General features: G+C 38.3%; 1 protein-coding gene across 1 annotated transcript in view; it reads left to right on the top strand.

The window, feature by feature from the left end:
• Nucleotides 1–947: 947 nt before the first annotated feature.
• Nucleotides 948–16,227, top strand: part of papolg (poly(A) polymerase gamma) — a 51,209-nt gene continuing 35,929 nt past the window's right edge. The window contains exons 1-8 of the mRNA XM_062970210.1: nt 948–2,198; nt 5,578–5,733; nt 5,859–5,925; nt 10,492–10,573; nt 10,660–10,769; nt 12,996–13,049; nt 13,523–13,634; nt 14,599–14,688. Coding sequence (XP_062826280.1) covers nt 2,167–2,198; nt 5,578–5,733; nt 5,859–5,925; nt 10,492–10,573; nt 10,660–10,769; nt 12,996–13,049; nt 13,523–13,634; nt 14,599–14,688 — 703 coding nt within the window. The 5' untranslated portion in view covers nt 948–2,166. The remainder of the gene's footprint in view (nt 2,199–5,577; nt 5,734–5,858; nt 5,926–10,491; nt 10,574–10,659; nt 10,770–12,995; nt 13,050–13,522; nt 13,635–14,598; nt 14,689–16,227) is intronic.

The raw sequence follows: 16,227 nt of genomic DNA, 5'->3' as shown, positions 1-16,227 counted from the left end.
CTGTCACCTGGGATGGCAACATCAATGATCCAAACCTTTTTCTTTTCCAGAACTGTGATGTCTGGTGTGTTGGGTTCCAGAACTTTGTCAGTCTGGATTCGGAAGTATCTTTGCGTGCTCATTTTCCACAACCTTTGCAGGTTTGTGATCCCACCAGTTCTTTACTGCACGGAGGTGGTACTTGAGGCATAAGTTCCAATGAATCATTTGGGCCACATGGTTGTGCCTCTGTTTGTAGTCTGTCTGTGCAATTTTCTTACAGCAGCTGAGGATATGATCCATGGTTTCGTCGGCTTCCTTGCACAGTCTGCATTTTGGGTCATCAGCTGATTTTTCAATCTTGGCCTTAATTGCATTTGTTCTGATGGCTTGCCCCTCTTCAGGGTCCCATTCGTGAGCCATAGCCAGATCTTCTCCTTATCAGCTTTTCCTTCAATTTTGTCAAGGAACTTTCCAATGTTTTGTTGTGCCAGCTGTCAGCTCTAGTTTGTAGTGCGGTTTTCTTGTACTGATTTTTTGTCTGCTGTGCTTTGAGGAGTTTATTATTATAGTATTATTACAGTATAACACAGCAAACGAGATACATAACATATGCTGGAAGGGGCCTTAATCTTTATAAACACTGAAACTTTGGGAAAGAGGTTTCTAACAACTGAAAATGTCACTCCAACTGCCACCTGGTGGTAGAACTTTTAGGTAGCATCAATTATTGTCAAGTTGTATACATTATTGAAGTTTACTAATCAAACTGGAGCAGGCAAAGGATGACTGTGTGACGACTTAGAAACTGCAATATTATTAGTAATATTACATGTAATATTGATTAGTAATATTACATGTAATACAATTATTATATATTATATTTTACTAAATTATTATACCACAATATATAACCAGAGTACCACACTTTTCTGGACTCATTGTATAAGGAGGAAGGAAGGGGCGGGACTTTAACGCAGAGGGGCGTGGCCACGGAGGCAAACCTTCCATAAAAGGCAGGGAGTAGGCGGGGCTCGAACGGAGAGGGCGTGCTCAGGTATGCAGATTGTTTTTCTGTGGAGGCGGGGCTTAATCGCAGCAGGCAGTGCCTTGAAAATCCTTCCATAATAGACTGTAAGGGGCGGGGCTTATACTGGAGGGAGGCGGGGCCAAGGATGAAAACCCTCCTATGGAAGAGAGGCGGGGCTTCACTGCAGGGGGCGTGGCCACTGATGCAAATCTTATGCCGGTGAAGAGGCGGGACCACTGATTGAAATTCTTATATAGGAGGGAGGCGGGACTTAAGCGCAGGGGGGCGTGGCTACTGATGCAAATCTTATGCCGGTGAAGAGGCGGGACCACTGATTGAAATCCTTATATAGGAGGGAGGCGGGGCTTAACCTCAGGGGCGTGGCCACTGATGCAAATCTTATGCCGGTGAAGAAGCGGGACCACTAATTGAAATCCTTATATAGAAGGGAGGCTGGGCTTAACCAGAGGGGGCGTGGCTACTTATTCAAATCTTATGCCGGTAAGGAGGCGGGGCTTATATCGAAGGCAGGCAGGGCCGCTGACGAAACCCTTATATGGAAGGGAGGCTGGGGCTTAGACAACAGGGGGCGTGGCTACTGATGCAAATCTTTCTATAAAAGGTTTTAAGGAGGCGGGGCTTATATTGAAGAAAGGCGGGGCCACTGAATGAAACCCTTATATAGAAAGGAGGCTGGGCTTAACCGCAGAGGGCGTGGCTACTGATGCAAATCTTTCGATGGTAAGGGATGTGGCTTAATCGCAGGGGGCGTGGCTACTGATGGAAACCCTTATAATAGATGCCGAGGGGGGGCGTGGCTTAATCGCAGGGGGCGTGGCTGCCTTGTTCCCTTGCCTAGGCGCCGCCGAGAAGGGGGCGTGGCTTAATCGCAGGGGGCGTGGCCAGGGTGTTTTCTCATAGACTCAATGGGAAGAGATCCCCACAAGCTATCTAGTCCATCCCGAGCCATGGCAGGAGCACACAATCAAAGCACTCCTGGCAGATGGCCACGCGGCTTCTGCTTGATGCTGTTTAGAATGGCCTGGGCCTTTCTGTGGATCCAGAAGGCGGGGCTTGGGGCTGCTGGATAAAAGGGGCGGAGGGAAAGAGTCGGAACTCGAACGCAGGTCCTTCTGTGGGCGTTGCAGGCAGAGCTTATGCAGGCGGAGGCCATGAAGGAGACATGCGGGTGAGGAGGGGCGCTTCCTCTTTTAGCTCTCTCTGGGATTGCATCCACACTGTAAAATTAACGCAGTTTGACACCACTTTTAACTGCTATGGAGTCCTTTGGCTGTGCGGTTTAGTGAGGCTCCAGCCTTGTAAAACTACAGCTCCCAGGGCAACATAGCATTGCAAGTGGGGTCTTCACTGCGTTCATTCTACAGCTTGGGTTTACCTTTTGCAACACAATTCGCAATCAATGCAATGTAATTTCGAAGGATAACACATGTATCAAGACTGAGATTTGGTTCCTTCAGCCGCAGGGAATGGTTCTCCCTCCTTCACCAGCTGCACCTGTTCCCACATTAATACACCTGGAGCTGCATAGGGAAATAAATAATAATAAATAATAAAAAAAACTAATATATATATATATATATATATATATATATATATATATAATGTATAATATATAATGTTGTGATATTATATATTATATATACTCCAACATACAATATAGTACAATATATTATATAATACTAATAGTATAATATACTGTTAGTGTATTGTGGTATAATAATAGAATAGAATATTGATATGAGCTGATCATTGATCGTAATAGAAGTTTACTTACTTATTTACCCTAATAGAATACAATAATATATAATAATTGTATATTATATGTGACATGTAATATTACTAAAAATATTGCAGTACCAACATACGATACAGTACAATATATTATATAATACTAATAGTATAATATTCTGGTAGTGTATTATATATATGTTGTGGTATAATAATATAGTAGAATATTGATATGAGCTGGTCATTGACCGTAATAGAAGTTTACTTACTTATTTACTATAATAGAATATAATAATTGTATATTATATGTGACATGTAATATTACTAAAAATATTGCAGTACCAACATACGATACAGTACAATATATTATATAATACTAATAGTATAATATTCTGGTAGTGTATTATATATATATTGTGGTATAATAATATAGTAGAATATTGATATGAGCTGGTCATTGACCGTAATAGAAGTTTACTTACTTATTTACTATAATAGAATACAATAATATATAATAATTGTATATTATATGTGACATGTAGAATTAGTATATTATTATTTATTTACTATATCAATTTCCTGCCCTTCTCAACCCCGAAGGGGACTCAAGGCACCTGAAACACAGGCAACAATTCAATGCCTTAAAAACAATATACAAGTAAATAAACAAACATTTAAATACATTAAAACATTTAAATACATTGCAGTCACTATCAAAACAACACTATCCGTGGTTTATATATCCACACTATATATTTAGTTATTGGAGACTCAGAATGGCTTAGAAGTTATCTGTTCATACTATATATTATATTATTAGCATAGCACAATATTAGTATTATATATTGTATTATACCACTATACTGCAATATTTTTAGTAATATTGCATGTAATATATGATATACAATTATTATACTGTATTATTATTAGAATTATATTAAATTATAATATTATCAATATTGTCTGTATATGCAGTATTATATTAGCATCGCACAATATTAGTATTATATACTACTATATTGTTGCTGAGGGGAGGGGCATCCAGGAGACATAGTGAATATATAATACATACTATATATATATATGTAGAAGCACAATATTAGTATTATATATAGTGTGGATATATATATATATATATATATATCTCCACATTATATATAATACTAATATTGTTATATATAATACTAGCTGTGCCCAGCCACGCGTTGCTGTGGTGAAGTATGGTGGTATGGGAAATAATTGGTGGTAGTTAAGGTAAAGGGTAAAGGTTTTACCTTACATTAAGTCCATTATAAATGGGTTATATAGTTGTGTGGAAGGGCCTTGAGTCTACACTGCCATATAATCCAGTTAAAATCAGATAATCTCTATTTTATAGGCAGTGTGGAAGAGGCCTAAGTGAGACCTAACTCTACCTGTCCCCTGGGTGGAGCTTAGCCTTCTAACTGGCAGCAATTGGATAAAAACAATTATTCCTCTTCCTCTAATTAGGACTTTGTTTTTCTTTTCTTTTTGTTGTATGAACGTAGAGGCATGGATGAGGGGTTGTGCTGCCAAGTTTAGTGTTTCTGGGATGCGTAGTTTTGTTGTTTTGTCCTAGGCCGAAATTTCATTACCCTTTTATATATATATATATATATAAAACGTTATATATAATACTAATAATGATATAATATATTGTGTATACATACAATATTGATAATAATATATGATGCACTGCTAATAATGCAGTATAATAATATATAATAATGTAATAAAGTAGTACTAATATATTAAGTATAATTACTATTGATAATATATAGTAATATACTGTTTTATTACTATGTATTTGTATAATCTAAGTTGTAATGTTTTTGACTGTGAAACACTTTGATTCTCCATATGGAGAGATAAGAGGGATATAAATGAATGAATGAATGAGCTTGGAATTTCCTTCCTTTTGCTCATCTTGATTGCTTAAACTATTTTCCTCCACACCTCTTTGTATATCATATTTATTACTAACACAAGGACATACAGACATTTGTTAGCTGAGAATGTTAATTTCCAAAGTAAAGTTTAATTGCTGAATTACGTAATGCAGTTTGACTCCACTTTAACTGCCATGGCTCTATCCTTTGTGATCCTGGAAGTTGTAGTTTGGTCAGGCACTAGCTTGTTTTGGTAGAGCAGGCGAAAGAACTTGTGAAACTCTATATATACCTTAGATACACAGTCTGATATTTATTTTTGTGCATGAAGCAAAGCTTGTATATAGTGAACCATCAGAAAACTGGGTTGCTGTAAGTTTTCAGGGCTGTATGGCCATGTTCCAGAAGCATTCTCTCCTGATGTCTTGCCCACATGTACGGCAGGCATCCTCAGAGGCTCACAACCTCTGAGGATGCCTGCCGTAGATGTGGGCAAAATGTCAGGAGAGAATGCTTCTGGAACATGGCCATACAGTCTGGAAAACTCACAACAAACCAGTAATTCCACCCATGAAAGCCTTCGACAACACGTTAGAAAGCTGTTTTCCATTCTGCAATGGATTGTAATTTAAGGTATATCTAGAGCAGGCATAGGCAAACTTGGGCCCTCCAGATGTTTTGGACTGAAACTCCCAGCCGGTAGGCTGTTAGGAATTGTGGGAGTTTCAGTCCAAAACATCTGGAGGGCCCAAGTTTGCCCATGCCTGCAAACATTGCTTCAGATGTAAAGCTACGTCAAGTAATACCATACCTATATGTGGATTTTCTGGCAAGTAAATGATTGTTCTTTTTGCTCTGCCGAGGAAACAAAAATCCTTAGCCCATCTTTATTATGACTTCCCTGTGTAGAATTTATTTGGAGAACCAGTCACGGAGGCGCTACGGGATCACTTCTCCAATTAGTGTGGCATTTCCGAGGGACGTAGATCGCATCTACACAGAGAAGCTGATCGAAGCTATGAAGCCTTTTGGTGTGTTTGAAGACGAGGAAGAGCTGAATCGCAGGTCAGGATGAACTTGCAGAGTTGGGACATAAAAACCTCTAATGGTGTAAAAATGATTGGAAGCTTACATTTGCCATCCTTGCATTTTTAACATCTCACTTGTTCTAAAATCTTTACCCATTGCAGGGTAGTTGTCCTGGACAAACTAAATAACCTGGTCAAAGAGTGGATTGCGGAAGTTGGTAAAAATAAGGTAAGAGTTTTGTCGGTGTTAAACTCCATTTCTCCTTGAACTGGTGTTACTAATAGTTTTAGTTATAGGATTCTTTCTGCAATGGAAAGCCTACCACATGAAAATAGTTCTCCGCTGCCTCTGCTTATTCCTCATCCCGTGGTATAGTCTTCAAAACTTCAAGGTTTATAGTGGCAAAATGTGGTGGCTGCGATAATGATTGTTGCCTGGACTTCATGTATACATTGCCCTGAAAAAATTATGCTGTCTCTGTTGGAAATGGCAACCTTCTCAAGCCTCCACTGGTTGTTTGTTATGTATATAATTTTGATTGCTTACTATCTATCTATATATATAAAAGGGTAATGAAATTTCAGCATAGGACAAAACAACAAAACTACACATCCCAGAAACACTAAACTTGGCAGCACAACCCCTCATCCATGCCTCTACGTTCATACAACAAAAAGAAAAGAAAAAGAAAGTCCTAATTAGAGGGAGAGGAATAATTGATTGTTTCCAATTGCTGCCAGTTAGAAGGCTAAGCTCCGCCCACTTTTTATTTCGTGTCAAAAGCATTGCATAAATACATTTTAAAATGATGAAAAAAAAGGAAATCACAAGCACCTAAATAGTTTTAGCCCACTTGGTCTCCAAGCAAGCAACCCACTCAGCCCAGGGGAAGGCAGAGTTAGGCCTCTTCCACATTGCCTATAAAATACAGATTATCTGATTTTCACTGGATTATATGGCAGTGTAGACTCAAGGCCCTTCCACACAGCTATATAACCCATTTATAACGGACTTAATGTCAGGGGAAAACCTTTACCCTTTACCTTAACTACCACCAATTCCTCAATACTTTATTTCCCATACCACCATACTTCGCCACAGCAACGCGTGGCCGAGCACAGCTAGTATTGTATATGTGTGTATTGGTGTGCAGTTTTCCTTAACTCTTTGTGGTGGGAAGGGCAGCAGACCATGCAATCGGATCTGGGCTTGTTCAGGACTCAGACTCCATTTTAGAAACAGAATAATAAAAATAATAATAATAATAATAAAAACAACAACAACAACAGGATTTGAGGCGGCTAACATGGGACCAAGCACAGACAATTACAATACAACAAAACTTATGGAGCCCCCCATCGCTCAGTGGGTTAAACCACTAAGCTGCTGAACCTGCTGACTGAAAGGGCAGTGGTTGGAATCCAGGGAATGGGGTGAGTTCCCGCTGTTAGCCCCACCTTCTGCCAACCTAGCAGTTCGAAAACATACAAATGTGAGTAGATCAATAGGTACTGCACCAGCGGGAAGGTAATGGTGCTCCATGGGGTCATGCCAGCCACATGACCTTGGAGATGTCTATGGACAACGCTGGTTCTTTAGCTTAGAAACTGAGATGAGTACCAACCCCCAGACTCCGACACGACTAGACTTAATGTGAGGGGAAACCTTTACATTTACCTATGCCTTTAGACTTTGTAGGAACAGTTTGCTTTCAGACGCCAGTAGGAACTGCATGCTTAGTGACTTCAGCAGAAACAATATCCTTACAGGCACCACTGGACTTTCAGACTAGACAGAAACTCTATTAGACTCTCAGAACAGAAAGATGTTTTAGATTATGGACTGTTGATTCTGAGAAAGATGCCCTGTGTTACCTACACAGAGAAACAACTTCAAATCCTATTTGTAACTGGATTGATAAGCAAAGTACCTGTATGCTGAATACATTAAGATAGTGAGTAAACCAACTACTGTATGTTACTTTTAAAGAAATCTGCTCATGTTTGTCTCTTGAAAGCATGATTTAAAGGCAAATATATTTTAAGCAAGAGTAGATGCAACTAAAAGGTACACTTCTGAAATGCTGCTGTATACAATATGTGTGGGTATGTGTGTGTGTATGTATGTATGAGAGAGAGAGAGAGAGAGAGAGAGAGAGAGAGAGAGAGAGAGTGTTCCCTCACTTATCACGGGGGTTACGTTCAAGGACCACCCGCGATAAGTGAAAATCTGCGAAGTAAAGGCACTTTATTTATTTTAATATTTATACATTATTTTAGTAGTTATACACTATTTTAAGTCTTTATCAACCAATCGTGTGTTGATAAATCGCCTCCTTCTCCTCCCGTTGCCGCTTGGGCTCCTTTTCTTTCCCTTTGGCTTCTCCTTCCTCCCTTCCTTAGGCTGTAAATTGTAATTTTTTATGATTTAAAATATTCTTTTAGAGTTTATTGAAAAACTGAGAAACAGTGAATCCACGAAAAGTGAACAGCAAAGTAGTGAGGGAACACTGTATGTGTGTGTTTGTGTTTGTGTATGTTTCTTTGTGCATTGGCATACCTTTGTCCCTAACAGTTCAAAGATATATTTAGAATATCAGTTTAAAAGCCTTGCATGTATGCCATTTTCCCAAAAGATTATGACTCTTAACAGATCATGCTTTTTGCCAAGAGGTTATGACATCATTTTTCAAAAGGTTATGACTTCTAACAAGGTCGTGCCTTTCCAAGGATCATAAAATCTCCAAAAGGTTATGGAGATTTCAATTTTCCAAAAGTTTCCTCCCATCTCCCTTCAAATCCTAGCAACAGTGGAAATTTTGATGCATCCAACACATAGAAAGCTGCCTTATACTGAGTCAGATCATTGGTTTTTCTAGGCTGGTGCTATCACATCTGACACTAGGGTTTCAGGCAAGAGTTTTTTCTCAACCTTATCTGGAAATCTTTGATTCCTCACTTCTCCAATTAAGTGCTGAGCTAATGGACTGATTCTGGACTACAATTTTGAACTTGCGTGATTTTAATTGCTGTTTTAATTATGTTTTAATATTTGATTTTAATTGTAATTGTTATTTTTGGAATTTATATGTCGGGCATCGAATTGCTGCCAGTTGTGAGGCCGTCCTGAGCCCCCCTTCGGGCTGAGAAGGGCGAAATATAAGTATGGGAAATAAAATAAATAGTCTCAGACAAGTTTTTCTATGTGCACAGCATCCAGGGATTTGTGCAGCTTCTAAAATGCTTGGATATATTATAGTCAAGTCAACTTTATTTACACCCTATCTCATCTCCCCTTGAGGACTTGGGGTTGATTACAACATAAATAGCAACCTATTGATACCATATAGTACACAGTGAAAATACAAATACATAATAAATAAAATGCAGATAATTAAAATGACATTTTATCGTTAACTAAAAGCCTAGTCATGTCTGACTCTGGGGGTTGGTGCTCATCTCCATTTCTAAGCTGAAGAGCCAGCGTTGTCCATAGACATCTCCAGGGTCATGTGGCCGGCATGACTGCATGGAGCGCTGTTACCTTCCTGCCAGAGCAGTATCTATTGATCTACTCACATTTGCATGTTTTTGAACTGCTAGGTTGACATGAAAACAAATCAATAAAACACATGACAACAGCAATTAAAAGGAGATTTAAAAGCTGTCATTAAGGTCCTATCAATAAACCATTCATTGTGTGTCAGCCAGATATTGATAACTTGTAAACATGGAAATTGCTTTTCTTCCAAGGAAATAACTCTTAATGATTTCATACATGCTTACATACAGACATACTGTATATACTCGAATATAAGCCTAGTTTTTCAGCGCTTTTTTAGGACTGAAAAAATCCTCCTCTGTTTATACTCGGGTGAAGGTCCTGGTGGGCTTATATTCAGGTCGGCTTATACTCAAATATATATGGTATATTTATTATTTTTCTCTATTATTGGCATTGTTACATTTATTATTTTTCTCTATTATTGGTATTGTTACATTTATTATTTTACTGTATTAATTTTTATTACATTATTTTACTCTATTATTGTTGTTACTCTTACATTTTACTCTATTTTTATTATTATTAATACATTTATTATTTTACTCTATTACATTTATTATTATTACATTTATTATTTCACTCTATTATTATTAAAAGGATACATAAGCACATTTACATTGAAGAAGATGAAAATAATGATTTGATCAGAGTTGAACAGTCATATCTTACAGTTTGATGTAAAGATTCGAAAACATTTAAACTACTGATGCCTCAATTAATGTAATTTTATTGGTATCTCGGCTTATACTGGAGTCAATGTTTTCCCAGTTTTTTTTGTGGTAAAAGTAGGTGCCTCGCAAGGCCGTAGCCAGAAAAAAATTTCGGGAGGGGTTTTGAAAATTTTGGGGGGGGAGGGGGTTGAACCCCTAGCACATACCACTCCCCGCTACAAACCTGTCAATATCTGCTTGAGATAGTGCCTGGAGGGACTCTTAATGTTTTGCATCTCATAGACTTAGCATGGGGATTTGGTTAACCAGTTAAAATTCATGAGTAAACGAGATTTTTTTTATAACTTGAAAAATTTCGAGGGGGGTTTGAACCCCTAAACCCCCCCCCCCCCTCGCTACAGGCCTGGCACTGCCTCGGCTTATATTCGGGTCGGGTTATACTCTAGTATATACTGTATATGTATTATAAAAAGCAAATCCATCTTATGCCAAGATCTTCTTTGGAAAACAAAAATGGCTTAGTTTTTTACGCATGAATATGTTCTCAACTTTCCTCCAGAACCTCCCCCCTTCAGTGTCATTGTGTTCCAGTGGCAAAATATTGACGTTCGGCTCCTATCGGCTCGGAGTTCACACGAAAGGTATGCTTCTGGCTAATCAGCCCTGACCTATTAAACGGCTCATCTCGATCTACCAGCCATTGCTAATGATCTCTTGTCCTTTGCAGGTGCTGACATAGATGCTCTCTGTATTGCCCCCAGACACGTGGACAGATCGGACTTCTTCCAATCCTTCTTTGAAAAGCTGAAACTTCAAGATGGCATCAGAAACTTAAGAGTAAGCTTCCCTTTTCACTTTAACTAGCATCTACAGCAGATCATGGGCAAAGCTCGGCCCTCTGGGCGTTTTGGACTCCAACTCCCACAATTCCTAACAGCCTACCGGCTGTTAGGAATTGTGGGAGTTGGAGTCCAAAACGCCCAGAGGGCCGAGCTTTGCCCATGACCTGCTGTAGATGCTGGGAATCAGCAGAAAAATGTTTCCCATAGAACTTACAATACTATTTGTGAATATAATGACACACTTGTAACCACAGAACAAATACACAAATGCACATTTGATTCACTTTCTTTGGGAATTAGATAGGTCCTCCAGGTGATCCTATTGTATGCTTCACCCTGAAATTCCCATGCAGTTGTGTTGAAGGACCTAGCAATCTCTAGGTAGTTCGGTGTAATTCTGTGGTATGCTAGAACCTGGAGGAAGTTAATATAAATGCATTGGTTTGTATCTGTGGTTTCAGGTAATCAATGTCCAGCCAGGAACACATATATCCCCTGTGGATGTAAGCGGGTATTACTCTTAGTTGTGTCACACGGCAAAAACTCCTTTGCAATTCCAGTTCAAGCAGGGAAATAGCTGCTAAGAGCAGTGGCTTGAATTTTAATCAAAATTTGATTTGCGGTATGGATTCTTTTGTCATCATCTATCCAACGAGATAAATCTGGTTTCTTCAATTAACTAATAATATTTTTGTTGGCTGTTAAATGCTGATTTTATGCTCCTAATTCTGTTGGTGGCTAAACTTTGAGTTTTACATCTATACATATAATAAAAGTGAAAATGGTGTGTGTGTGTGTGTGTGTGTGTGTGTGTGTGTGTGTGTGTGTATATATATATATATATATATATGAAACCATTAAGAGTTATTTCCTTAGAGAGAGAAGTTTTCATGTTCACAAGATAATATCTATATATCTACATCTATATTATTATTATTATTATTATTTTATTGTATGACACAGCAAACAAGATAGATATGCTGGATTTCGTATCACAAAAGTCGAACACTTCCAAAGTGTCTAGGACTGTGTGATGTATTTTCGGATGATGCGTGCAGATCCCAGTAGGGTGGCCTTTTGCAGTTGGCAGATCGTAATTTTGTCAATGTCTATTGTTTCCAAATGCTGGCTGAGATCTTTTGGCACGGCACCCAGTGTGCCCATCACCACCGGGACCACCTGCACTGGTTTCTGCCAGAGTCTTTGAAGTTCTATCTTGAGGTCCTGATAGCAGCTGAGTTTTTCCTGTTGTTTTTCGTCAATGCGACTGTCACCTGGGATGGCAACATCAATGATTCAAACCTTTTTCTTTTCCACAACTGTGAGGTCTGGTGTGTTGCGTTCCAGAACTTTGTCAGTCTGGATTCGGAAGTCCCACAGTATCTTTGCATGTTCATTTTCCAATAATTTTGCAGGTTTGTGATCCCACCAGTTCTTTGCTGCTGGGAGGTGGTACTTGAGGCATAAGTTCCAATTAATCATTTGGGCCACGTAGTTGTGCCTCTGTTTGTAGTCTGTCTGCGCAATTTTCTTACAGCAGCTGAGGATATGATCCATGGTTTCGTCGGTTTCCTTGCACAGTCTGCATTTTGGGTCATCAGCTGATTTTTCGATCTTGGCCTTAATTGCCTTTGTTCTGATGGCTTGCTCCTGGGCTGCAAGGATCAGACCTTCTGTCTCCTTCTTCAGGGACCCATTCGTGAGCCAGAGCCAGGTCTTCTCCTTGTCAGCTTTTCCTTCAGTTTTGTCAAGGAACCTTCCATGCAAGGTTTTGTTGTGCCAGCTGTCAGCTCTAGTTTGTAGTGTGGTTTTCTTATACTGATTTTTTGTCTGCTGTGCTTTGAGGAGTTTCTAATTTTTGACTTCAATCAAAGCAGGTTCTTCACTTTGCTTTACATATTCTGCCAGGGCATGTTCTTCTTCTATATTATATTATTATTATTATTATTATTATTTGTAACCCGTCCTATTTCCCCGGGGGAGCCACTGTGCGATTTCCAATAAAAGATGGCAAACCTTCAGTGCCATAATAATAATAATAACAAACCATACCAAATCTAAACAGTAAACAAACACATCAATACAAACTTATAATAACTAGCCAAAAAGGTAAGCAAGTAAATAGATGTGGTAGATCTAAATTAATCATCCTTAAGTAATTTCAGTAATTACCAGCAATAGAACTTCGAATGAAAAGGGTCTTTTTCTCCCCTGTCTGCAGGCAGTCGAAGATGCATATGTGCCAGTAATAAAATTTGAATTTGATGGTATTGAGGTAAGTTTTTCCTATTTTGCTTCATTTTACACCTATATATGGAGTAAGTGTGTGCTTCAGTTGGTGTTAGGCAATATATAATCCTTGAGATAAAGTAGCAGTCCAGAAAGAGATCGACCCATTCATCCCATATCAGGATCTCCTTATTGGAATGATCCATGATGTCCCTGTTATCCATAGGACCAGTAACCACAATTACATTTACCCATGCCAAACAAAATATCTCTTCTCCGGGCATTTTCTAGACACTCCAATGTGATTCTATGGTATTCCAGGGCCAATAGAGTTGGTTATTATCTGCGATTTTGCATATCTGTGTGAAGTCGGGTAATATATATATCCTGTGGAATCATAAGGGTCGTTTGTAGATGATTTGCAATATGTTTGACACATTAAATATTCTTTTTTGGTGCTTATATAGCATCCTAGCCCAGGCACTATTGAGAAACTGCTTTCATTTCACGCCTTTCTAGATCGATCTCGTGTTTGCAAGGCTGGCTCTGCCAACTATTTCTGACAACCTGGATCTTCGAGACGATTCCAGTCTTAAAAGCCTCGACATAAGGTGTATTCGGAGCTTAAATGGTAACTTCTTGCCTTTCTGAAAGCTACTGAACACTAATTTTCAAAATTCAAAATCAGACGGATGCCGCTATAAATAAATAAAAAAAAATGTTAAACTATACAAAACATGTGCTGTGATGGCATTGATCTTTGTTTTGTAATAATAATAATAATAATAATTATTATTATTATTATTATTAATTAGTATCAGGTACGCTATTTTAAATAGTGGTTGCACTAATGTAGTGTATTAATGTAGAAAACTGGAAAGAGTAATTTTACAGGTCTAGAATGTCTCAATATTGCAAATGAAGGTTGAGAGATAGTATGCCAAATCCAAAGCGATTCAAGGCCCACATTCCAAGAAGAGCAGATATGCACAGGGTTGCTGAGCATGTTTTTCCATCACAAGCACTAACGGGGCAAAGGCATGTATGGGTTGCTAAACCCTAACCATAATATTGAAAACAGGTGGAAAATGCATGTTAACCAATAAAAAGTTCTCGGTTGCTGTGAGTTTTCCAGGCGGTATGGGGTCAGAAACCATCATCCCATATCGCTTTTCTGTTGAAGTGGGAATGATTGTATATAGAGTTATAGATAGCCTAAAGGCTGCAGCCTCGTTTATTGGTGCCAGCGTTTCTTCGTCGTTGATCTTCTGCTGCATGTGTGTTTATCTAAACCGTGCACTCTGACATTTTCCTCCTGAGAATTCCTGGTTCTGACTTAGGAGAACTCAGAACAAAGAAACCACTTTCTAGAGTGAGACCTTACGGAGGAAAATTATTCCAAAACTTCCTGTAGTTGTTAGGTAGCTTAGTATTTCTACTTGTAACTGCCCAAGCCATGTTTTGCAGGACAACTTAATCAAGCAAAATTAATCTTATTATGTGCCATGTTCTTTCTTTGTGGTACAGTTTTGCAGGTTCTTGGTAGCCCAGTTTGACTTTGCCTCATTTAATGATGGTTTAACTTTTGCCGGCAGGTTTCAGAGTCACTGATGAGATACTTCATTTAGTACCAAACAAGGAGAACTTCAGGCTGACACTCAGGGCAATTAAACTGTGGGCGAAACGTAAGTACTTAATAAATCTCATTTTGTGCTATCAGCCTCTATGCTTAATAGTCCTTGAAATAACTCTTTAGGCTAAGCCAAGAGAGGCTGTCACATATGCATGTGCCTCAGAATCAGCATCATGGCCATTATGCCCCAAATCCCAAGGATTCAACTTGAAACTTCATATGTTCTTTGATGCTTCCAGATAAGCATTCTCAAGTACACTTGCTTTTCTTGCTAAGTGCTGAAAACCAGACTCAGATATGCAGCTGACCCTCCACATTTGCGGGCTTAACTTTTGTGGGTTTCATGGATTTCATTAATATTTTCTCTCTGGGAATCTCTAGGTCTTCCAGTGCAGCTCTGTGGTCAACTTTCTCTGGCCAACTATATTATACTGTATATACTCCAGTATAAGCAGTGTTTTTCAGCCCTTTTTTAGGATTGAAAAAGCTCCACTCAGCTTATACTTGAGTGATAGTCTGGTTGGCTTATATACGGATCAGCTTATACTCGAGTATATACGTAATTTATTATTTTTCTCTATTATTATTGTTACATTTATTATTTTACTCTATTATTATTATTATTATTATTATTATTATTATTATTATTATATTTATTATGTTACTCTGGTATTATTGTTACTATTGCATTTATTTTACTCTATTATTATTATATTTATTATTTTATTCTGATATTATTGTTGCTATTACATTCATTATTTTACTCTATTATTATTATTATTACATTTGTTATTTTACTTTATTATTACTACTACACTTATTTTACTTTATTATTATTGTTATTGTTACATTTATTATTTTACTCTATTAATTATTATTGGATGGATATGTAAGTACATTTACATTGAAGAAAGTTAGAATAACGATTTCATCAGAGTTGGGCAGTCTTATCTTAAATTACAGTTTTATGTAAATATTCAAAATATCTAACCTACTAATTTTTCAATTAATGTAATTTTATTGGTATTGATTGTTATTTTTGAAATTTACCAGTAGCAGCTGTATTTCCACCCTCAGCTTATACTCGAGTCAATCAGTTTTTCCAGATTTTTTGTCAAGGACAGAACGCCACAAGATTCAAAGTAACAGAGTTTATTAGAGTACAGAACTCAAAAATGCCCGTAAAACACAAGGGCCAGGCAATTTTTGCCTTTAGGAGCAAAAAGGGGCAAAAGTAAATGTTCAAAAGATAAACCGGATTAAACCGGAGTTTAATCCGGGTAAAAACAAACTGCTTTCTTCAGCCTGGGTATAAACAAAACGAAAGCCAAGGAACAAAAGATACAAAGAATGCAACTAATTGGCAGCAGATTCCTCTCTGCTGCCAACACTGTTTTTAGAGTAACTTGCGTCGCTCCCACACACACAGCAGACAGGATTCCAACACGAACAAATCAGCCAGGGATTTTAGCAGTAGAGTAGACCAGTTCCGTTCCGTAGATCAAAGCCAGAAGCAGACGTTTGTAGTTTTTCCAAGTCCAAGAAGGGGGGGAAGACAAGCCGTGGTCAGTTCAGTCCGAGTTCTCAAAGC

The sequence above is a fragment of the Anolis carolinensis genome, chromosome 1 (genome assembly GCF_035594765.1).
Source record: "Anolis carolinensis isolate JA03-04 chromosome 1, rAnoCar3.1.pri, whole genome shotgun sequence".
NCBI classification, from domain to species: domain Eukaryota; kingdom Metazoa; phylum Chordata; class Lepidosauria; order Squamata; family Dactyloidae; genus Anolis; species Anolis carolinensis.
This window is presented reverse-complemented; position numbering and strand designations above follow the sequence as displayed.